The sequence below is a fragment of the Elaeis guineensis genome, chromosome 7 (assembly GCF_000442705.2).
Source record: "Elaeis guineensis isolate ETL-2024a chromosome 7, EG11, whole genome shotgun sequence".
In the NCBI taxonomy this organism is placed as follows: domain Eukaryota; kingdom Viridiplantae; phylum Streptophyta; class Magnoliopsida; order Arecales; family Arecaceae; genus Elaeis; species Elaeis guineensis.
Genome location: NC_025999.2, coordinates 12,317,635 through 12,343,645, shown reverse-complemented (window position 1 = coordinate 12,343,645; position 26,011 = coordinate 12,317,635). Strand labels below are relative to the sequence as shown.

At 35.1% G+C, this 26,011-nt stretch overlaps 1 protein-coding gene across 1 annotated transcript in view; it reads right to left on the bottom strand.

Annotated features, from left to right (window-relative positions):
• LOC105049143 (uncharacterized) overlaps nt 1-26,011 on the bottom strand; it is a 36,777-nt gene that overhangs the window by 8,652 nt on the left and 2,114 nt on the right. The window contains exons 2-12 of the mRNA XM_010928709.4: nt 24,767-25,313; nt 22,793-23,041; nt 18,956-19,047; nt 15,096-15,306; nt 14,833-15,014; nt 14,433-14,675; nt 7,025-7,215; nt 4,654-4,747; nt 4,498-4,554; nt 4,280-4,414; nt 1,587-1,652 (exon numbers count right to left, since the gene is read on the bottom strand). Coding sequence (XP_010927011.1) covers nt 1,587-1,652; nt 4,280-4,414; nt 4,498-4,554; nt 4,654-4,747; nt 7,025-7,215; nt 14,433-14,675; nt 14,833-15,014; nt 15,096-15,306; nt 18,956-19,047; nt 22,793-23,041; nt 24,767-25,313 — 2,067 coding nt within the window. The remainder of the gene's footprint in view (nt 1-1,586; nt 1,653-4,279; nt 4,415-4,497; nt 4,555-4,653; nt 4,748-7,024; nt 7,216-14,432; nt 14,676-14,832; nt 15,015-15,095; nt 15,307-18,955; nt 19,048-22,792; nt 23,042-24,766; nt 25,314-26,011) is intronic.

Sequence of the window (26,011 nt, the reverse complement as noted above, 5' to 3'; positions counted from 1 at the left end):
CGCATGGCAGTGCATGCTAAGAACTGGCATGTTACACCACACCATATACCTTGTCAATGCCAGCCTGCACATCACTGTAACACAGTTAATATCTTGTATAGTATGTAACATTTATGTACCCACTTCTAAATTCTAATTCGTAAAGCCTAACTAAAATATGGATAAAAGCAACAGAAAAAAAAATGTGGGAAAACATGCAACCTAATAATTGCATTATCAAACCTAAGCTACCATTTCTTCTTCATGTGAATCGCCTGTTTCTGCTTTGGGCTCATTGGACCATGTGCTATTCGAGTATTTAGCAAGCATTTTACAGAGACAAGATGGACAACATATTTGAGTGAAAGATGGTGAGAAATTCTGGACCAACAGTAACTACAAGAAATATACAAAAGCTTTGGAATTTTTGATGACAAAGGGACATTTGGACATTTATTTACATTTGTGATGCAATATTTAGATTACTTCTAAAAAGCTGTTCTTCTTTTCGATAATACAAGATGATACCAAACTAATTTTGACATATGCAACGCAAAACAAACATTTATCATTAAAAAAATCCCATTACATATATGAAGCACTAGATTTTCTTGATCTGTCATGACTCATGAGTATAATTCATTTAAAACCAGAGAAGGGGCACTTGCCTTAGATTATTGTCTTATACCCAATCTTCATAAAGGAGCCAATAAATTTAATTTTCTTAAAACTTCCTGTGAGGCACAACGACCTCTTAGTAATAAGCGAGCATCCACGAGAACAATAACAGTTGTAGTTTCCATGCAAAATGAGGCAAGACAGTGTTTCTTTAAGCCTAACTTCATTCTCCTCTTAAAGCATGTTAAGCTGCACATATGTTTTGCATGACCATATTCTCAATCCTGGAATGAATAATGTAGTCACACACTAATTCAACATGTTATACGAATGTTTTTCAGGCTTGCATGCAATTTGATAAAAATGAAATGATGTAAGTTGATGCTACCAGTGATCCCTCTATCAGTCAATATTCCTTTTTTTTTTTTTTTTTTTTGATATCGTGCAATGAGAATGGTCAAATTTCCTGTCAAATTTCCTCCTAAACAAATTGCACCTTCTTCTTTTTTTTTTAAATAATCCCCCTTTTTTTCATAAGAAGCAGACAGGCATGTTCCAAACATCTGTATGTAAATTGTTGGTTTGTGACTTCATGTATGACAGAACCTTTGTTAGAGTTCATAGTGGTGGGTAAGACCCATGTTGACTTGTCTGACTATATTAAAAACAGATTCATGTTGCAAAAAGATTATTACAGAACCAATACCCTGTATAGGCATTCAATATTTTTCTCAAATATGAAAGATAAATAACTGACTCATTGATGATTGGAGCTTTGCTTCTCTTAAACTAAATTGAATTTGGCTAAGAACAACTTATTGGTTACCATTCCTACTAATTGCGTGGGCAATTATGACTCATATGAGGCCTACCTTCCAAAAAATAAAAATTGATAGACATAAAAGAAAGAAAATTACAATTTTTAGACAACTGTAAAATAATATATGAATAATAAAATAATGTTATCCATGGCAGGGTAGTGACCACACCTTTAGTGTGAGAATAATCTCATTCAGAATTAAAAATGCCTTTGTGTTCATGTTCTCCTCATTTCTCTGCAAAAGAATTGAAAATTAAAGGTTAGAGAAGCTTTATTGTCAACCGAGTGAACTACATGCTCCTCCCGCAAATGAAACCTCAACAATTTGAAGCATCACAGAGATTCCATGCGTGTATAGATAAATACAACTACCATAATGCCAGGAATCTATATGTCGAGTAGTAGACATAGCAGTCAACAAGACAAATGAACAATGCCATGTTGGACAATAGCCGAGGTGGCTCTGACTAAAAAAGTAGAAAATCCAAAAGCTAATATTCAAAAACTACATGAAAATGGGAGCTTTGGTGTTGTTTGAACTTTCAAATTTAGGGAAATTTTAGGGAAAGAATTAAGTATAGGATAGTGTGTGGAAGAGCCTCTTTGTGGATAAATAAATCAAACAAAACCTCAGCATTTGATAAAATCTCTTTTCGTCTTAATAACTGATTCTAAGAATTTGAGGTTATTAACTAAAACTTGAGAAGATTGGGTTGTTATATTTAACGAATCCATTATCGAAGCTTTATAAGAATATATAAAACTGCAAAAGGTTAAATCTATAAAAGATAATAAGTTCGGTTCATGGTGATATAACTTGACTTAGCAGATGCATCATGCATGTCCAAAGAATTCAAGCATGTGCCCACACATGCAAGATGTAGGTCTTCATGTATGTGTTAAGCAGTAGCATAGATTACAATCTCCATTCTCTAATATCTTCCCTCCAAACTGATGGAATATCAAAAACAAAAATAACAAATCCCAACAAATAACAGAAGCACAGGGTAGCATAGGTCTCACAAAATGGCTTGCAAATCACCTGAAGGACTGTATGCAAAACATTACCAGCAGCTAGACAGAAATGCCAAACAAAGTGAAAATCAATCTTGATGTGCTGCTTCTGCTTGTGAAAACAAGATTGCTGGAAGGGTTATCATGAAAACAAGAAGCCTGACTATTATGGAAAAGCATGGGTTTTAAGGGCACTGAACTTTCATGCCACGCTGGTAAAATACAACTAGATTCCATGTCAGGAAACAAAGTCTTAAGTTAGAAAATTTGAGATGGATCTGAACTCTCAAGACTTGTTACTCAGAATGAATACATTACAAAGAAAAGAGGCAAAGTGGTAATGAACTCAAGTTAAAAACTGATATAAGTAATTTTAACTAGGAGACGTCTCTGAAGAGATGCAGCTCTCAGATTTCCTACCTCCACTTAACATTCCCAAAATTTCACACCTGTGCTTCCCATGACATTGAAAAATGAAAATAATCAACAACCGCAATTGGCAAGCTTCATTCCATTGGATTTGGTTATAAATATGATTACAGGTTAGGTTATTTTAAGTAACTGTAACTTAAATAAAACTGCATCTATAACATGGAGGACATTAATAAATAAAATATTATAAGTATCCCTTAGTGAAGACTGTCATGCCTTGTTCAATCATTTTAAAAATTAAGTCATACTGAAGCATGAACATAACTTGTATTAAGAGGCAAAAGCAGATTTTAAATCTAACTAAAGAAATCCTCACCATCTTTAGTTAAACTACTAATAATTCAAAACCCAAAAAAGTTTGGAAGATAGTTATTATTAAATTAAGCTATAACTTTCGGCTACTTTTGATCCAGAAAACACCAGAATTCACCAATGTCCATTATGTATCAACAAGCCTAAGATCATCAAAATCCAATATACATACCTACATACATGCATACATATTAACTGTTGATTTCAAAGAGACCTGTCCAACAAGCCTAGATCATCCATCTCTACACACACACACACACACACACACATAATGCAAAAATTTTATGCCTTTTGAAAGATTACTGGTTCCATGTAGACTGCAATGGATTTCAATCATTCAATTTAATAAATATCAGAATCTATCATACATTGTTGGGTATGCGCTTTTCAAGGGGGTTAAAATAACTATAACTATAATAATAATAATAATAATAATAATAATAATAATAATAAACAAGGTCCATACCTTATGTTCAGTTAGCCATCTCATATCCATTCTCTTTCTTTTACCCTCACTCTCCTATAATTTACCATGAATATGCTATAGGATTTTGATTTTACATATCTATGACTCATATAAGTTCAACAGAAATATAAGTACAACAATCATTTTATTGTTTAATGTTAAGTTTCTTAACATCAGACGCAAGTGAAGTAAAAGAGACTATGAGATGGATGATTTAATATTACCGTGTGTTATATACATGAATAATACAAGAGAAACAAGGATAGGAATGATGGTTATGAGTTCCATCAGCTGATGAAAAGGTTGGTACATATATCATTATTTTGTTTATATATCAAATGATTAATTTTATTCTGACGATTTTCATGTTTTTATTGTTTAAGATTAAACTACTTTCCATGTTCAACATGCATATGTTGCAAGGTCACTCATATAGAGTTTGTCTACTCTCCTTTCAAAAGGATCAAAGCCTCGGTCCTGCCAATGCAAAATTAATCATGGACATTTTAAATTGAGAATCCATACAATTAACCATGATCTACATCATAAAAACTAACAAGAAACCAAAAATTAAGTGTTTTGAAGCCCAAATACACATGCATCAAGTAGGCAACAGTGACAAAGTTCTCCATTCTCACCTTTAATATGTGAACCAAAAGAAAATGGTAACATGACAAACGATTTTTCAATGCCATACTGTCTGCAGGGTTTTTAACACTATTAAACAGATCAATTAACTCATTAACTCGAGCTGAGCAAAACCAACTGTGCCCCTGCATGGCAAAAGAACTAAGTTTGTTTAAGCGCAATGATCATATCATGTTGAACACCATGTAGCAAAATTTATTCTCTTGACCTTCAAAATTTTACACAAAGTAAAGTATGCTTCACGTTGACAACGCCCATCACAAACCTGGCAAGAAATACAAATTTATTTGGATAAATTAGTTAGCAGTAACAGAACAAATATTTTTCTAATGCTTCAAAGGGAGAAGAGTTATCTGAAGACTACCAATAAAGAAGACCTGACAAAATCAAAAAATATATTGATGAGATCTTCGCCAGCTGCTTCAACAAATGAGGATACAAGTTCCATAACCAAACACCTGCATTAGAGAAAATTTGCATTAACCTCCTGGTCTGCACCCTAAAAAAACAAAGAACATAAACTCATAATACCTTTGGAAATATTAATGGTTAATTAATTATAAATCAGTAGAAACTAAAGTGCATTTCCAGAAATATTACTTTATGAACTCATTATGATGACGTGTGATTATGCTGGATCCAAAGGGAATTGTGAACAGCACTGATTAGAAAATTTCATGCAAGGTAAAAAGATCATGTTATTAAAGGTCCCATATGGCCATAAGCACACAGGCAATCTTCATTATACTGTTTCACTTGGTATCGAAGGGCTTGGACTGTTATTTTTCACTCCAACTTCATCCTTAGAGCAAGAACTCTTTTATTACTCACTTGACAAGCCATCTGCAATCTGTTCTTAGAGGAATGATGAATGGAGGTAGCAAATCTAAAAACATGACACCATTTATATTTAAAAATTAACTGCATTATTAATTATAATAAATGTCAAAAACTGAACTATTAATTGTTTAAAGATATACTTGTGAAACTTAAAAATTGCTACTCTTGAAAATGACTAGTCAGACAAAAATAGGAAACCTCATTCATCTGGCACATATAAACAATTCATGTACATAAAAAATTAACCAGATATGCATGTAATACTGGTGAAATCACTGATAATTCTCACTGTCCAGATCATTTCTAAGGCAAAAACCATAAACTAAGCGGCCAACCATATCAAGTTTGAAATTAGCATTTTAAATGCATTTAAAACAAAAATTCCAAGATAAAGTCAAGATGCCTTGTTTGTGAACAGATTACTAGAGCACAGGTACAAAGAATTATATCAAGAGTAGTTAAATAATCAAAACAACATAATTAAGAGGAAATAGTGAACTAAAACATAACTACATTCCCAGATACCATCAGTTTTGCTAACATACATGTTCTTTAGCATCACATGACTCAATTTGTTGCTAGCACACTAAAAAAAATTATGTTTTCTACTTAACATTAACATTTTATTTTCAAGCATTGCAATAAAATCATAAATTGATTTTGCCAGCTGTATTTTAAATGTTGGTCCATTTGTTTTTTCAGATATCTAGACATGAACAATGCTTGTCCAATAATATACATAGGTAAGAAACTAAGAATCATCAAAGACATTCAACTTGCTTTTAAAGCATATTAAAAACTTAATTTTTATAAAACATGTGATATTTTGCATAAGAATATGGCTGGGTGTTTTGAGCATATGTGCATATGTACATACAAGCATCAGGCGCAAGCAAATGCACTCGGCAATTTTGGTTGCATACACTCTTGTTCTGTTATATGCATCCTTTAGATCAATAATGTGGCTTCTGAATTCAGATCTCCCCATCAATGGGCATGCCTGTGTTGTTTGTGCGTATTTTCACACAACATCCTAGTACCAGACATGGTCATATTCATTTGATGATTTTACTTAAATAGATGATGCTTGCTAGATGCATGCTCTTTTCAATTTTCTTCCTCCAAGCTATTTAAAAAAGCAACAAGGAGTTTATACAATAAAATGGAATTCCATGTTCAATTCCATAGCTGTTATCTGAAAGAGCAGTAGAGTTTTGGCTACAATTCTCGAAAAGGAGAAAGAAACAAACATGCAAATGCACTGATACCTTGAGTTTGTGTTTGAATGGCTTAGATTATTATACAAATATTTTTTGGTAAAAACACAACTTGAGGTCTATAAACAAACTCCAATTTTATTGAAAAATAACTCATCATTCTCCTATACATTTGGGAGAAAGCCAGTTGAAGGCAAACTTGGAAAATAGAATGGAAGATGCGACTCTCCATAATGGCTTCATTTCTCCAGTAGTCCTCATCATGGCATGTGGCCTTCATGTTTCTACTTAATGCCATTTTATTCAGACAAGAACCTAACATTGATTTCCATTTTAATCAGGATTCCCATTAATCAGCACATCCACTACCTTTTTTTTTTTTTTGGTATGCAACTTTTACCATTAAACTTACCAGGAACTGATGTACTTCTCATTTGAGATGCATACATTAAACTGCATCACATAGTAACATACAAGAGGGTATTTCTAGTGGAGATAAAACTCAAATAGCATAAGATATTCAACAGATATAGACCATGTTACCCTCATTTTAGTCTTACATGTGGAGCATTAAAATCATTAGCTATGTTTAGATAAACAATCCTAATGCTTATCCATTGTGCAGAAAGAACACAAACAACTAAAAAGTGGTTATAAAAAATAAGAAATGCTTATTACCTATTTTCTTTATGTTTCTCCTTATTGGCTGACTCTTCTCCCTCTTCCTTCTTATCAGCATCTTGAATTGGATCTTCCAGTTCTTTAGATTCAACTAAAGAACCTACTAAATCAAACTTTTCCAATAATGAAAGAAAAAACCTATGAATGCTTTTGCTCCCGAGAAGAGAAGCTAAGCAGCCAACCGTTTCCTGAAAACATCCAAAATTAAAAACAAAAAAAAGAACTCTTTTAGTTAAAATTTTTTGTGCTTAAGTTTAGCCTATATATCATAAATTTGTGCTCCACAATGAAAACTGAAACAATGAATTCGCATGGCCATTGCTTAAGGCAGACCAGGGAAAGCAAATTTAGTAGAAGTTACGATAGATAGAAAGAAAGATAGAATAAATAGATAGGATAGAAACATAAATACATACATAAATACATCTTCCCATGCACCCAGCTTTCCAACTTTGACCTAGGGAGTTTGCTCATCCCTTTATCCTCCAATTTTACTAGCTTTACAAATTTTGTATCATTTAAATGACAGGGAATCACATGTAAAGTTATCACAACCATGGTCTAAGGTTACAGGACGTAGCATACCGTACCAGAAGAAAACCGATACGAAACTCAACTTTGAGTTGGTAGAAGCCCAATACAAAAGCGTACCAAGGTGTATGCAGACCCATACAAAAGAATACTGACTTGTATTGAGGCATACCTAGATAAAAATTGAGAAAAATGGTTAAAGAGCTACCGTACTAATACTAACTATACCATACCAAACTAGTAAGGTACCAATATGGTACCCGACATCGAGATTGTGGACCTTAATCATAGCCCATCCATGGTATCCTAAGCCATATTATTCACATAACCATAATAACAGAGATTATTTCTATCAAGGGCCACCTCTGATGTTAGAGCAATTTTTTAAAAATCCATTTTTACAACTTTCTTCAAAGATCGCCAAACCATCCTAAACCATCTGGTTCGGGGCATGCCGACCAGATGGAATGGCCTTCCAAGTTGGTCTGGGCCAAGAACTAGGTCAAACTAGCCGAACCATGTGGAACTGCCTAGTTCCACTCGGTCCAAGACGATTAACCCCTCACGGCTTTGCCCAACCCTCACTCGCCTCCTAAGTCACCTCTCTCACTCTAGGGTTAGGACTTCATCATCGCCGCCGCCACCAACGACGCAATGACAATGATGATGGACAGCTACATGTCCTCTCTTAGTCTCTCTCGCCCTTAGGGGTGCACATGGTTCGGTTCAGATTGATTTTAGGGTATTTTCAAAATCAAACCAACTTAAATTGGTTTCCTACAATTGAAACCAAAACCAAACCAATCTAATTAAAAAAAATCGATTCAAATTGACCCCAAAAATTCAGTTTGATCCAGTTTATCGATTCCACCTATTAACTAAATGGAAAGAAAAAAATTGCAATAGAAGACAAATCATGGTTTTTCTAAATATGCAAACAATTTGCTTAATATAAATCAAAGTAATTAACACAAAAACTCAAGAATATAACATTAACAGAGAAAAAAGGCAGAAGAAAGCATAAGCAATTAAAAGAAAAAAAAATGAATTTGAATTTAGAAAGCAAAGAAGAATTTTTCTCAAGAAAAAGGAACAAGTCAAAAAAGAAGAGCAATATCTATGACAAATTCAATAGCAAGAACCGTCTACAACAATAGAAACACCATCTAACTTTTATATTCAGAAAAGCCAAAAAAAAAATCACCTTTGAAGGAAGAGAGCCTCTTCAAGGGTGCACCTAAATATCTAATGCTAGACTCTTGATGTTCCAAGCCGAAACACAAGTCACAGTGCTTTTTGAGGCAGTCGACCCGACTCCTACAATACAACTACTTCCTCTCCAGCCGGTTCGTGCCCTCCCTCTCCACCGCATCCACTGCCCTCAAAGAGGAGAGCACCAAGTTGGGGATTCGAAGGGGATAAGAGGACAGAAGAAAACAAGGGCGACAATGGAGATCGCAAGGAGAAAAATGGGGGATCTAGGCCTTTGCTTGCAATTGGGCATCCAAGAGATTGCCACAGGAGGAACAACAATGGGAGGAAAATGGGAGAGAATAAGGGCGATGGAAGGGAGCGAGGAGTGAGGGAGAGGTGAAAGCACAACGGGGGCGGCTAAGGTTTAGAAGAACAGAACCAATAACCACCGATTCATCGCTTAATATATATATATATATATATATATATATATATATATATATATATATATATATATATATATATATATATATATATATATATATATGGGGCCCTACGTGATGAAGGCTATTGATGTTTGATTGGATGAATTAGAAGTGTTAACGATTAAAAAGATAGAAGAGGCTGGTTCATTTAGTCATACATTGACTATTTATATGGAAGATTCTCCCTTTAAAATGAGATTCACCACAGCTTTTCCCACCGAGTGTGACCCTACTGTGTGTGGGTGTGGTCTCTGAGTTTGGGTGTAGCTAACATTTGGGTTGGCCGTTTGCACTCAGTCAAGTCAGTTTTAGGCTTTTTTTTTTTAACATAAACCAAAACCAAACTGATTTTTCCTATTCCCAAAAAAGTTCAAACTGAAATTGAACCGAATCTACAAGAAACCGATCCAAACCAAACTGAAAAAATTGGTTTGGGTTTGTTTTACGATTTGATCAGTTCCGTTGCACACCTCTACTTGCCCTATCCATTCTCCCCACTCTCTCATGTTCACCAACAATAACAAGCCCTCTCTCTCATCTCTCTCCCCCTCTACGTTTGAGAAAGCCCTCCACTTTCTCTCACCTACCCCTCTCTCTCTCTTCCCTCTCCTCCCTTCCACCCTCTCTCTCTCTCCATTCCCCTACTTCCGAAATGCCTCGGGTCGGTACAATATGTATTGGCATCATTCTGAACGGGTACCTGGTCAATATGACCCTATTACTTGTTGACTTCCATCTTATGACCACAAGGCCCTTCATCCTTTTTTTAGATCCTTCAACAAATACTTGAGCATCCCTCCTCCATGGTGCATCCTCATATCTTCAAGATACATGGCTACACCATGCTTGCTGGTTCTCTATCATTTTAAATATAACTAGTGAAACTCCTAAAGCTCCTCACATATACTCGTGCCTCAAAACCTTCCTAATTTTACCAACAAATCAATCAAAACTCACTTCAGTTACATTCATCTTGTTTTCTTAAACCATCTTTATTGCTAAATATTGTAAGCTTTACCATTGCAAGCCTTATCATCATTTGATTATTTTTTCTCTTTAAGTTACTAAGGCATATGCTCATTTCAAACATTCAGCAGTAATTTTATTGGATATGCCTTCATTTTCATCTCCATTCTTTTGTATGATAGACCCGAGATGACAAGAGTCGCATGAAAATACTTTTGTTGCCCTTGTTGTCTACCAATCTTCACAACAGTCACATCTTCTTTTCTATTTTCACAAAAACTGCATTCCATATATTCCACTTATGCTCCCCTGATTCTGAGGCCTTTATAATCCCTCAGAAAAAAGGATTCTCATGATACAAGAGTTTCTCTTTAGCATTTATTGCTGTTATCTTCTGGTCAGTCAACATTATATCAGAAACCGAAAATATAAAATGTAATAATAAATCACCCAATCCCAACCAACGTGGGGACTAAACACATATGCGCATAAGCTCTCACATTAAGAAGATTTTTTATAGTGGCCATACATGAAACTTTTGAACTCTAGGTGAAACTGGGAACTTACTTGAGCATCATGGACAACACCTAAATCTTCTAGGCCTTTTCCATCCTAGACAATCAAAGACTTGGTTCCTACAGGGATGTGAATTATGATGAATGGTCTACTAGAAAATCTACTTAGTAGAGAGCCACCATTTAAATGGTGTCAATAACCCTTGTAATGTTTCCAGTGGTCTCAATAGGCACATAGACCGAATACAGTGATCAATTGAAGTAAAGCTGCAATGTGGATCCTATTGCTAGACCGAATACAGTGATCGATCGAAGTAAAACTGCAATAAGGATTCTATTGCTACATGTATCTAGATTAGGCACGAGATATAATAATACAGAAAATCCATGTACCAAAATATTCAGAAGTCAGATTTGTCATGTTTCAGTAAATTTATATGCAATAATTATTACAAGATGTTTTTATGTGATGTGTTCCACTTCCTCATGCTGTTTTTCAACCAAGAATTGTTCTGATAATCTGTAAGTATGTGACAACTAACATATGTATAGATGGATGGATGGATGGATAATATAAAGAACTATTATAGGATATTGTTTAGCAAGTACTACATACAAAGTTATGTTCCACATGGGGGGATTTGGATGTAATACTTGCCTTTGTACTTCACACACAATATGCATGTCCTGAATCATGTGTCACATGGGCACCCTGATGTTGTGATTGAGGGCTTGCATAACCCATCTAAGTGTACATAGGCTGTTAAGACAGCGTAGCAAGAGTAGTCCTGCTACAATATAAGAAGAGGAGTCCAACTCTTATATAGGCTCTCCCACATCCTGTCAATGTGGGACTGCAGCATAGTAGGCTCTTGATGAATTGAAAACAATTTCATGCCTGCCATGCTAAACTAGGCGAAAGATATAGGAATAAGTACCAAGTTAAAATACTCCTACCATAAAATCACAGTTTTCTTAGTGCACAAATTTCCAATATTTTTAACAATACTTTTAGAGATTTGCAATTCAGGCAAAGGAGTAATTTTTTCATATCTGTGCAGTCATCTAAAGACGACAAATGCATAAGGAAATCTTTGCAGAGAATTGGAGTATTTTGATTGTGACTTTTTTTTATGGTATCTGCAATCTGGTTGAAATTCAAAGAAAAGGAATCTTATAATAGCTCACCTGAAATAAAAGTATTCTTTATGAAATTAATGAAAATAAAAACATACAAATGCAATCCATTAATTGTCCTGCCAAAGTCCAAACCAACTACACTTGTCACTGAGCCAAAAAAATAAGCCAGCTTAGTACATTAGCACATATAGTTGTGCAAGTATGTTGAACTTGGAATTCCTATAGAAGGCCTTTAAGTGCAGAATTTATTGCATCTTATGTATTTGAACTTATGGAGTCTTAAATGACCCCATACACCTAATAAGTGATCAGGAAAAGGACATCATAATGAAGTTCTTGAAATTGAAAATAAATGGTTTGACTATTTGCTTTCAAGGTCTTCCACTAATAATATATCTCATATCAGTCCTCATGAACAATAATAGGCATCTAATAGACAACTATTATGTATCATACTTGTAACCCATTATATCTAAAGGTTTGATAATATGCTGGCAAGATTCTTTCACCAAGGAGACACTTTTGCAAAAAGATAAAAATGTTTTATGCTTATCTTTATCCAATTTATCTAGGCTTCTTTGATGAACTCAATAGCATTGGATTTTTATTTCTTTAATCAACCTTCTAAAGTGCATCTCAAATGTACTAAGTAACAAACACATGTACCAATAGGCCACAAATAACACGATTGAGTAAGATGGATCGTGCAGCCCAACCATTGAATTGTCATCAAACAATATTAATAGAAATGCCTTATTTGGTTTGGCAATATGTGAAGATCATTATACACGAGAAATTTTTTTCTGACAGTCCAGTTTTAACCTTATCAATCCATACATAAGTTATGATGCACCAGGGTGGAAGTGTGAAGTCCTTGGTCCTTATTCTAGTATCTGATAAAGGTTACTTCAACTTTATGGGCAACATACACAACTAGTGACCATTTGAGCAAATCACCAAACTCCAACTATGACCAAATAATGGAATGAACACAACTAGATCCTAAAATGACACATATGCAAGAGGCAAGAACACTAAACAATAGCGGAAGAAGCACTATTATTGCATCACTTACTTGTATTTCATAAAGATTTATCAAATTAGTCATGAGCAATGCATGAACTAATCATCCTAAAATCTGCGCATAATTTTGAAAAATCGAAGAGTTCTTGATACTTCCTCTGTCCAAAAATAATTCAGAGAATCATTCAGCCAAGTTAAAAGCCAAGAACAATTTGAGGTTTTTTATTATGTAATAGAATACTGTCCAAGAAGTCATTTCATGCTTTTAGTTTACCATTTTATTGTCATTATGGTATCAGTCATTTTAGTTTACAGTCAACAGTACAAAAAGTCATTCCATGCTTTTATTTTTCATCTAGCAGTATATTAGGTAAACAAATGATTGAATTGGAGATGAAGATGAGTATGCTGGTCATCCACCCAAATCTAGGAACAACCAACTGCAAGAAGACTGAAACAGCAAAAATGAAGAGACTTTAAGGACATGCTACTTCATAAATTCCATCACAATAAATCATGAGAGAATTCTACGCCTAAAAAATACAAGAGAGAAGTTTCTACAGCAATGGGTTCCCAAAGAACATAATGTTCCAAATTGACAAGCCACCTGCCTATTTCTCTAGTAGAAGAAGCATCTGATTATAAAAAGATCCATGATAGCATAATAGAGTATAGACAAAGTTTGAGGCTTTGACACCATTAGTTATGAGGAGCTTCCAGATCTTGAAAAGCTCAAAAAGTCATCAAGCACACATATATTAAGTAATAAGATATTCAAACAAAAATCTGTTTTACACATATCTAGAGGATATAAAAGGTAGAGAGGGAAATTGCCAAACCGCCTAGTTAGTTCTAGGTGATCAACCTTGCAAAGGTGCACATGAAATGCCCGGAAAGTCAAGCAGATGCCTAAAGTTAAGCTTATGCAATAATTCATGAAACCCATATGTTTGTGTATTCTAATTTATTACTTCACGTATAAGTTCCAAAGAATCAGCTATGAAATAAGAGAAGAGAGAGAGAGAGAGTATGAAGGAGCATACCATTAAATGGTTGTGTTCTGACTGAGTATGGATAAATAGAATGAAGGTTTATTAACTAAATGGGTATTTGTGTCAGTTAATGGACATATGCACTAATGACCTCTCTGTATTTTAAATTTCTTTTTGGAGTGTAGAATAAGGTCTGCAAGTATTGCAAAAGGAAGGTAATTTTATCCTTATGCTAAAATAAAAAAAACTAAATTTACTGGGTTGCCCAAAAGTAGAAGGCCATAGTTAAAGTGGCAACATGAGCACTAGGTGGCCTTTAGATGCCTAAGGCGCCTAAGCACCCACAGTGACTAGGTAGTTGGGCTGCTAAAGCACCTATGCAGGATCAACTGGCACCTAGGTAGCCTCCTTTGAAAATGCTAGATCAATTAAAACAACAAAGTGTACCATATTGTGCTCTAAAACCTGACCAAATTATCAATCAATATTCTCTATTAATACACCAGCATTCATGATTTCACAGTATAGCAAGGATAAGAAGTGGTACAGAATTGCACACCTGCAGGTAAGCACGCTTTTCCGGAGGAGAATCGAAGAAAACATCTGCAATAGTCTCAACTAAATCCATAGAACTGGAGGTCAAGGCCTTTATATTCTTAGATGCAGTTTTCCTGGAGTAATGAAAAGGTGAAAATCTAGATTCAACATGAAGATTTTCTAAAATGCGGCGAGTCGATAGATCCTCGTGCTGGTTATCATCTTGACTTGCTTGGACTATACTTCTGTTTTCATTCACAAGTTCCTGAAAGGAAACAAAAGTTTTCAAGAAGTCAGAAAACTCAGTATGATGGGTAAAAACGACTATAGCATTACATAGGTTTGGAAATGGCAGATAAAGAAACCATAGATTCCATAGATGAAGTTAACAAGAATACTGTGATACATTTGAACCAATTAACCTGCAAGGCTACAGCTATGATTTCATGCAACGATGGATCTTCCTTTAAAACCACCATCAATAGCTTGGCCAAGGACTTAAAATTATGATAAGTATCAGTTGGATAGTGGCAGAAGGCAGGAAGCAAATCCCATAAGCCATGAACACAGGACTTCAGTTTTTTCTGCTTAGATGCTTGTTTAACTGGAAAATGAAAAGAAAATTTTAGAAATGCTTGTGTCAACAAATGCAGTTTTAAATATTAAAAGCAGCTTGCAGCAGTACCTTTGTCACGGGCAGTTTGTAGAGAGTTTGCTAGGGGCACAATATGCTCCATAAAAAATTGCAATGATGATCCAACCACATATTGTTTTAGTATAGGTATGAGCCAAGTATTTGAACAAGTTAACTTTTCCTTGTCAAGAGATATGGGTATCAGTGAAAGCACCTTCTCTGGGCCCATAGCAACTACAGCAGCCCCGATACACTCCTGAAGCTGCAGAGAGACAAAACCATGTACTAGAATTAATGGAAATAACATTTATCCAACGAATTCAACTTCTCAGACCACTAAAATATTCTTGCATTACAAAAAGAGAAAATATAACCAATAATTAATTTCACCACAGAAATTTTGTTGCAATTTGCAACCCTCATGCACTCCTCTACTTGTATACTTACAGATGAAATAAACATTGGCTGAGCATAGGACCAAGTTGTTCTGTTTTTCATTTCTTTTACCCCAAGCTACCTTTATGTAGACAATTGGAGTAGAAAATTTGGATGCACATGAAGTCCTCACAAAAGCAGGGTTTAATAGTTACCTTTCACTAGGGTTGCTTACTTTTATGTACACAAATGTAAGACTTACTATATATGTTGCTATGTGCCTGAAAGCAGTGCCCAATCAGGAAATTTTTTTCCAAACAGATACAGAATTCAAGAATTGACATTGATGTATTAGTCAGCCTAACTCAAACATGCGCAAAGAGATGATCTAGTTAAACACGAATTTAATTCGTAACCTTAATTTTGCTTTAAGAATAAACCTAAGCAAAATTAGCCCAGCCCAACCTCCTCGGCCTGCTTATGGGTCACAGTCTGGGCACCACATCTCAGCCAGATAGGCCATGCTGGGCTAAGATTTCTTAGTCCCAATCAGAAATCGAGTAAGGCTAGGCTTGACTCATAAATAACTTACACCTAGGCTTAACCCAACTATTATGCAATATATTTACTTGAGTTAAAAACCTAATCCCCAAATCTTATCCCTTCCGACCTATGAATTCCTTTTGGAATGTGCCTGTCTCAATGTCTCTCTATCATTCCATCCACCCCCGCCATTTCTCTATTTCAGCCATCCTTCTCGCAATGGTCAGACTGATGCCATCTTATGCCCACTTTCTCCTCCTCCTGCTGCTTTCCCTCTCTACAACCTCCCCCCTTATCCCCTGGAAGGAATTGCGTACTGTACCGAATTAGGCAGTATGGAACGTATGTACCACACAGGTTCGATACTGGTATGCGGTATTAGGGGCATATTGACACTCGATACCCTGAACTGGCCCCGTATCAACAAAGTAACAAGATGCACCATACAAAGCCTACTACCGAGACGGCATATCTTGTTCCCTTGTGTTGCAACCCGTGCCCAAAGCGCTGCTTACTCTACATCACTGAGTCGGCCAGACAAAACAAGTCATAGGTTTTGAGAGACATTTTGGGTTCCAGTTGAAAATTTTCAGCCCAACATTAGGCCAAACTCGTACCATGATCGGTACAAGATCTAGGTCTAGGCCCAAGATTAGCCATCCCGATACCACACCCTATATACCGATAAAATCCTATTATAGTGTTGGTAAATGATTAGAGACGATTCGATAATACCGGTATGGAACGGTACGGCATATCAGTATATGGTATCGATATGATACGATACATCCCATACCAGACGATATGGACTGGTACAGCAAACCATGTTTAGACCCATGGTATTTCGTACTGGCCCGAACCGGGCGATACATCCCATACCGAACCGTACCAATGGAGAGTCGATCTGATTCAGGCCAAATTTTTAAAAAATGGGCTGAACCGAATCGAACCAATCGGTTCGGTACTGTATCGAGCCGAACCGCTCGATACCGATACCGGGTGGTTTGGTCCAGTTCGATACAGTTCGACCCGATTTTCTTTTTTTTTTTAGTACCGGTGGATGGGACTTTTTTTTGATTTTTTTTATTATCAATATGATACGGTACAATCCAATATGGTATGGTACAGTATCGTATCGGCCAGCAACCAACATGAGTTCCGATATCGAGTTCGCGAACCTTGTCTAAACCCTTAATAATATGCTCAGACCCAGCATGAACCGGACCTAGCCTAGTGGATGCACAAGTCTAATTAAGAATTCCACTAATAGTAGGTTCCACATTGTATAAAAAATTCTCAAAAAAATATAAGTATCACCAAAATTATTATGAAGCAATCTAAAAAAAGTTTTAACATCATTGCAAGGATTCAATCCCTCATATAGATGATTACTCATCTAACCTATCAAGCAATCCAATGGCAAATGCATTTGATGACAAAACAATCTGAGAAACCTGATGGCGATCAAAATCACCGGCGTAGTCTGACACTCAGATTTCTGCTCTCAACTATTGACTACAGATCAATCAAACTAATTATCCAGTTAATGTCATACAACTATTTATGAAAGTTCTAAGTAAATTAGAGCAGAACCTGAAAAACCTTAAGGAAAAAAAGAAAACATCGACAACTTTCCATGCAGCAATGTCCTTGCAAATTGGTCCCCTCAAAATAGCATTATGAGTGAATTTTTTTAATAACTTTATATTCAAGAAAAATCCCTCACCAGCATAAAATAATTCAAGTGAGTTACTATATGAGATCAAATATAAGGCAAATAGATTGGTAAATTTTTGAGAATGCAAAATCTTCATACAATCACATTTGCCTTTTGTATTATGTAGTTTACTGTAATTAAAAATTCATTTACTTTTCAATATTCCTACTCTGTTTTACTTTATGGAAATATAGAATACTGCTGGGCCTCGCTGTGAAGAGTTGTCACCATCTGCAGGCAAGGATTATGCTTTTGGCTTTTGTCTGGTTTATTTTACGCAAGGACATGGAAGAATCTTTAAAAATAATGAGATTCATAAAATTCAGCTTTTCAGTAGAGTTGTTACCGTTGCTTTATGTTACTCATCAAAATGTAGCAGGAAAAGTGAAGCAGTAAGTGCAAAAACAAATGTGTTAGATAGTTGGGATTGCTGAAGTGGGGACTGCCTGCTCAGTGTGGCTGAAACTGAAGCCTAGCAGACTGGCTTGTTCTTCTAGATCATTACTGGTGGTTTGATTAGAGTTAAAACTTAAAAATTGAAGTCTAGAAAATATGTACCAGGCGATGTCTGCCATCATACAATATACATCATACACTCAACTCTTAGTAGCTTTCAAGGTCTCAAGCATGTTAGTTTGCTTCAAGGCATTAAAATAAACTTGTGGATTGAAATGGATTCTAAGGTGGTGGTTGGATGGCTATAAATGCTTCAGAACACAGGAAGATGGATATGCTCAAGAAATTCTAGAATTTCTTCACATCATTACAAGATTTCAGAGTAACACGTGCAGGGAGGCAATAGAGTATAAGACCTTCTTTTTTACACACCCTTAGGCTTGGGATGAAGATTAGGTTCTTTATTTCTTTTCCCCCTTCTCAAACTCCAGCCCAACCTTGCTTAAATAGATGAGGACAACAACAAAGAACAAAGGCTAAACTGCTGAAGTAACATATTGAAAAATAAAGCCACCAAGAATGAACTGTCCTATTAAAGTCAGTTTCATTAGTGATGTTTCCACCAACCAACACTGCATTAAATATAGTGCCGTTCATTCAAGAGAATACTGAATCTTATAAACGTACAAGCCTCATCTAACAAATATTGAATGCCACATAAATTTAGGGGAAAAACGAATATTTGAATCACATTTTGTCCAAAAAAAAAGAGTTAAAATAATTATCATTTCTACAACTCAAGAACATCTGAAGCAACAATTAATAAAAAGTGAAGATCAATTAATCATAAAGCAAGTCTGTCCTCATCATGGAGACTTACATGTTCCACATTTTGCATTTCCTTATCTACATTAATTGCCCAATGCGATAATTTAAGTAAAATCTCCTTCATAAAGTTATATGAGAATTCACCTACAAAAAACTCAGATGGTATTTATTAGCAACATGTATCCGGGATACAGAAAGCAAGCAAAACCTTCATCAAGCATATGCTTTGCATAAAAGCAATGAAAGAGAAGAACTCCATGAGTAACAAAAAGGACTATTGCAGAAGATAAAAATGATAGTAAACTTGAAAAGCATAGAATAAAAGAAACAATGAAAGCACCATGTGGGCTTGTCAAAATCTAGATATCTTACCCGGTAAAGGAAACTTATGCCTTCTACATATAATGTTTGAAATTGATCAACATCATTAATTACAAATCACTGACTTTTTCATACATTTGAGAGCTAATGTCACATGATCATCCTATAAAAGTGACCCTTATTATGATGGCCATCTCCCATGTTACATTCTTCATAATTAGCACAGATAACTTCGGAAATTTCTATTTACAACAAATGATTTCCCCACAAGACAACTATCTCTTCAGAACACTGTTCTGGTCAACCAGGAGAAAGCATTGGAAGACCTAATGTTTTATCACTAACACTAATTAGCATACATAAGTAGGAAAAAAAAAATCTATCACATGAGAACAATATCACCTAGTAACTTGGGTGGGATTATCTCTAGTCCAACCTGGAGGCTGGGACACAGATTAAAGTTTGTTTTATGCTGGACCATGTTGGAAAGAGAAGGACAACTAGTAAGGAAAAAACAGAGAGAAATAAGAGCTAGAGAGAACATAGAGAAATCTGAGTAATAAAGGAAAAAAAGGAGAATAAAGAAGAGAAAGGGAGGAAGCACAGAGGAACAGCCAAACCAAGATTCTTTTAAAACTTTCCACACTCAAAACAGTCCTTAATTAAATAAATAAATACGTAATTATGTTCCTAAATACCAGCCAGCCATAGTCTTTTTCTACAGATTGAGAGACCTTTGTTTTGTTACCAAAAAAAACAGGCATTTCTTTTACCTACAAATATGAGTCCAGTAGAACTTAATCTTACATCACTCAATCATAAATGCCCAAAACCTTTTTCTTAAAACCATAACTGTCCAGCCTCTGACAATTACTCAGGTCAACTTTATGGATCCTCAGTCACCAGAATTCTATTTCAGGCTACCTCTGATGTTATAAACAGGAGATGCCTGACATTCAGGAATATCTACTCTTGATCCATTTCACAGTTGAATGTGCTCTTTATGACGAGTTGTCCACGTAACATCAAACCACCACCTTTTTCATCCAAGCCTGGGACTGGCATTGTTGGAGTCGCCTAAGACTTTTTTTGAATAACATAATTCAATTTCCCATGAAATCCATAAAGAAAGGCACCTGAAGCCAACCAAAACTCAACCCTAATGACTTTAGACTTGCCCAACCTAATATATACCCAAATTAGGGCCTCAAAACATTAAATGTACATTAAATATGATACTAAAACCAACACTAAGGGCTACCTGAAATAAAAACTAAAAAAATGCAATATAATTCAAAACTAAACTACTACTTTCCTCCATTACCTTCTGAAGGTATTCATAGTCAAAATCAATCCATTCCTTTAAATTATGATGTTCAATAATAAAATTACTGTTTTTAATCTTAAACTCCTTTCAACACAAGTATACATGGGACGTATATACTGACACAAGAAACATGCTTATGATATATATGACATAACACAGTAGTTTTAACAAAACAAAGAAAAAAAATGTTACATATACGTTCATTATCATGATGATATTTAATTGAGGGAATAACTTTTGGACATGATATATAAGCAAATGGAAATCTTTTCTCACCTTAAACGTACAGATATATTTAATACTTGCTCGGTCAATTAATTATATCTTACCTATGTTAATGATTGAAGAACTTGTTATCATAATATGTTGTTGTCAGAACTTAATATAGTTGTTTGTAATTTATAACCATATGTCAGATGATATTTCTGTATGAAGTAGACAATATTACACATCTCATCATGATCATATTGTAATATTTACGCTTCTTATCATGACTCATGCCCAACTGGAAGCATCCACCATGCATGCATGCATATAGTGTACACCAGGTATCATTTGTGCAAGGACTTCAATAGGGTAATTATTTCATTCAAAATAATATCTTTAAGAGCAGGATTTAAACTCAAATCTTTTAGAAACTAAAGACTTAAAAATAAGTTTAAAGGTCAGTGTACCTAAAAATGGTTCATGGTCAACACAATCCCAAAAATTAACCAAATAATGGACCGAGCAAGACTCAAGAGTTTATACAGAGAAATAAATGAACTAAGCCGCTGACACAGCAAATGTCTAACAACTCAGTTGCAAAAGCACCCAATGTCTAATCTAGTTGCAATGATGCCAATCACAGGTACAGCAGGTAACTTTTCAGAAATTTAATGACATCTATCCAGTGAGAAAATTTTATACATAGAGCCTGTTCTCTCCATTGAAGACCTTCAGAAGGAAACTCTGAACATCTTGCAGAGTAGATGCCATGCAGTTTTGAGCTGTGTAAAAGCTCCATGATAAACATGCAACCCTACACATAAAGACTGTGACAAGGACACGACCTATTAGTATACTCTCATGTTGCACCCACATAGCCACATTATGAGACAATCTCTGCATAGGTGCATACCATACCATATAAATGAACAAAGCATGGAATTGAATAATATGTTCATGGTCAATATACTATTGATGCAATGTCCAAAATAGTCACCCTTTTAGTGATTAGCTTTTTTTTTTTAAAATTAAATGTTTAGTAAGTATAACAAATAAGATATGAATTCTTTATTTTTAAAAAAGTGAAAAAAAATGGAGTCTATTCTACTTATTTATTGTAAAGCAAAAAAAAACCCAGTTCACTTAATGATAATTATGACCTATCAAAACTATATTTCGAAGTAATTTCATTGGCAAATATTCACTGGTGCAAAATCTATGTATCATTTAGCATATCCAGAGTCCAAAATATCTGATGGGTTTGGTCAAGGTTATTTAATATGTATTGAATTTGTTAGGAACAAATCTGGGGAAATCATTTCTCACTCCAATTCCGCACTTTGTTTGCTTCACCAGTTCTCTTAATGTTGTATATCACTTATATTATCTCTATATGTGGCAGAGTTTAGTCAATACAGTTTTCTAATAGGAAAATTTTTTAAACCCCATTGTACTCACATACATGCAAGAAAAAACATATGCCGCACTTTACAAAGGCATTACATTTGGCCTTTCCAACCACAATTAATGGCAAAATGGCATCATTACATGAACCCTAATCCATATTAAGGAACAGTTGTGCTGCAGAATCACCAACTAAATACTGTTAATTGGTGCATATATAATATATCCTGACATTTAATAACAATGGGGTAAAACAAACTAAATCTCAGGCAAACATAACGCTACAAATAACAGATCAAAAAATAGGTTGCTATTGTAAAACAAATATACTGCTTTTGGCTGCTTCCCTGCTCTTATTTTCACCCTTGAAGAAAGATTAACAAATGAATTAGGGATGTGTTTCTTAAAGATAAGACTCTCCGTAAAGATGTAGAGAGTCGAGATGCCTGGAGTTGGTTGCCCAAGTCAAGGAGCTCGGTAATAATACTCAACCAAATAATAATCTAAATTACAAGATTGACTAAAATGGAACATGGAAAACCAGCAAGTGCTGGGCAACTGATGCATCTTGGTTATTACTTGTTTTCAATGTAAAAGGGTGGTATTTTTGAGCAAAGTGGAGGAACATACCAACTCTGAGAAACAAAACTGAAATGACTGCCAACATAGACTCAGTAGGCATGTCACAAGTGTTGAGCAAGTCATTAAACACAGAACAGATAGATATAATTGCAGCTGCCTCAGGGGATCTCTCCTCCTCAAAATTGCATGATTGACTTGCATTGGTCAAGAAAATTCTTGGATCAATATTTAAGTTTATTAATTCTTCCAAGACATGCGCAGCATCTTTAGAAATATTGGCATCAGAACCCAAAAACCCTGAAAAGATGCAGAACAAATGAATGAGACTACCCACAAGCAGATTATGACTTTCAGCAAAATGTAAATCACACAACTTTCTTAAGTCAAGAGCCCAACTATAATTTATGGATAAATTTATAGATGAGTGCGCAAGCAAATAAAAAATATATAAAATTCAAAATCGATGACCATTCATAAAGTTTACAAGTATTTTATATTTCCGGCAACTGAAATGGCTTCTTTATCTCTTCATGTCCCCCAAAAAAAAAGATTGTCTAGATCCGACAGGACCAAATCTCATCAATTTATTTCAGCACTGGATCATAATATAGATATTTATTTACTGTAACATGGTACGATATGTGACTCTTTATGAACACAAATGAAAGAATTATTATGCATTTATGCAGATACATGACATCTGCACAAATGCATGTATTTGCAGGTATAGCCGGTTAAAGTAAAAATGGATCAGCGAATATTCTATTTATATGGAAAGTCAATGTATCTAGCAAATTACTTCTAATGGTTTACATTAGAATAGTGCTCGTTAATGAAAGTTACTTCACAATCAAGAAAGTAAAATTCATTTGGTTTATTCTCTCATTTAATTAAAACTCTAAGAAATTTGAAGTTTGATATCAAAAGGCAACTCCTACCACTTGGATTGTATATTAATGGATCAAAATCCAACTGGTATCCCTACATGACTCATACCTAAAGATACGTGATCATAGGCCACATGTCGAAACTATTGCTGATGATCCCAACCCAGGATAATACAGCGGTGTTAGATGTCAAGAAAGTAATGTTTGTTGCCAACAGTATTTGATGTGGTGTAGGAAGCCAATCCAATCCATTGAATCTGATTATAGGCATCAACCTGACAGCTGGGTATTTTGTTGGAAATCAAAAACTTCTGACCATCTGATCAATAGCCTACATGAAAAAAAAGGTTTAAGAATACTGTCTGAGAACTTAGATCCATGCAAGTGATCGCACTTAACTCTGAACTATTTCAATTCCAGTGTTACATAATATTAATTACAGCTACCTAGAAACTTCTAGTAAATTGCCATACAAGGTTTTAAAAACTGCCAGAACAGGATGGTACGAGCAGTACTGTATCAATGCGACAGAACAACAACACCAGTACAAGTGTGTCAGTACAAGATCCAGGGCATACCACATGTCGATACCCGGTACTGTATTGGTGTCTCAGCAAAGGAGTATGGCTTCTAGAACTGGTTTTTTAAGACCTTAGTGCTACATATTTTTCTTTTCCTTCCATGAATATAATAAGACATAACTGCAAGGGCAGTTCTACCAAAGAATCATAGTTAACTTATAAAGATGATGATGATGATGATGGTAATATGTTCAGGAATTAGGAATTCTATGATTGTCCTCAAAATTTCGGAAATGAATTTGTGATTAGATGTTGGTAATATTACTCACCGTTGTTTTTTGCACTTCCTTGCTTATTTTCACATCTTGAATTTAGAATTTGAATTCATTTTAACTTGTTAATATGATGTAACAGGTACTTGGTCCTTGGCAGTTACTGAGGCCTTGTGGTTGACTATAAGACTTGCTCTAATCTAATGTTTGACATGCTATGTCGTGCGAAAATCTAATTTTCAATACTCTTTTAACTTCTAGCTGGTATGGCCGAGAATTGAAAGTTGAAGTTTTTCATATGAAATGCAAAATTTACTAGTAAAAAAGAGCAGTTATTCATACCTGCAACTGAAGTAAAGATAGGAGGAAGACAGTGTATCCATATGTTTGGCTGAGCTTCGTGAAGTTTGTTCAAGACAATTTTCAACAATGTTGATGCAGCAAAAATGGTGTCAACAGGATTCTTCTCATCAAAAGAAACATAGGACGTAAGAGCAGAAATAATGTTCTCTGATTCAGAAATAAGAACTTTAACTTCTGAGTGTTCCAATAGTGCATCAATAAGTCTGAGAGTGTGTCTTGTAAGCAATGAGAAACGACAGCCCAGAAGCTTATGAGCATCAGAAAAGATCTTGATTTTGATTTTCTTAGAGAGGTATGGGATGATAAGTGTCAACACATTTAGCATATGGAGGATTTCCAAATGCTCAGGTATTGGCAGCTTTTTACTTTTAGGTGCATCTGAAAGTTCCATAGAATTGAGTTCTTTTGCCAATGGAATGTATTTTTTGTACATCGAAGCCACAACTTTGCTTGCCTTTTTAACAACATCTGAACTCTTCAAAGTTCTAAAGACCTTCTCAACACATAATTGAGCACATCTACGTACCTGAAGCATGAACAATATAATAACTAGCAACCATTTCAATGAACAGATATCAAATTTCTGTCATGGGAATGAATGTAGAATAAGTGCCTCATGTGACAGAAGCAAGCAAGCAAGCATGTTTTGCGGTAACTGTTAAGAACATATATAAGACAGTTAAAAACCCTAAAAAGAAAAGTGACAGGAAAGATATTGGACAAGGCTTACTGCCCATTATTTGTTCCTTTATATTTAACATTTTACAAGGCATGACAAAATGCAGAACCAAACCCATAACTGGTAATGCTATCAGCAACCACATATCAATTTCCATGAGACATAATTGCAGAATAAGTGGCTATTACAACCCACCCACACCACCACCCCCCCCCAAAAAAAAAAAGCAAGTTTTGCTGTTGACATCTCATATATGATATAGAAGAATACATATAAGAGTCATAAGATCATCAAGGACTCTTTTTTTTTCTTTTTTTTTTTTTTTTGCCAGAGGTGGGGGGCAGGAATCAGGCGATGACAAAGATATCAGACAAAGCTTACTAGTCTCTGTATTTTACATCTCAAATGGCATTAGATGGGAATTATGATGGTGATCTCACATGGTGTGACACGACCAACTTGATAACAATATATCTTCTAGGAAAGGGATATAAATCTTCCAAGCATTCAGTAATCTCACTCGACTAGCACCAAGCTCCAGTCTG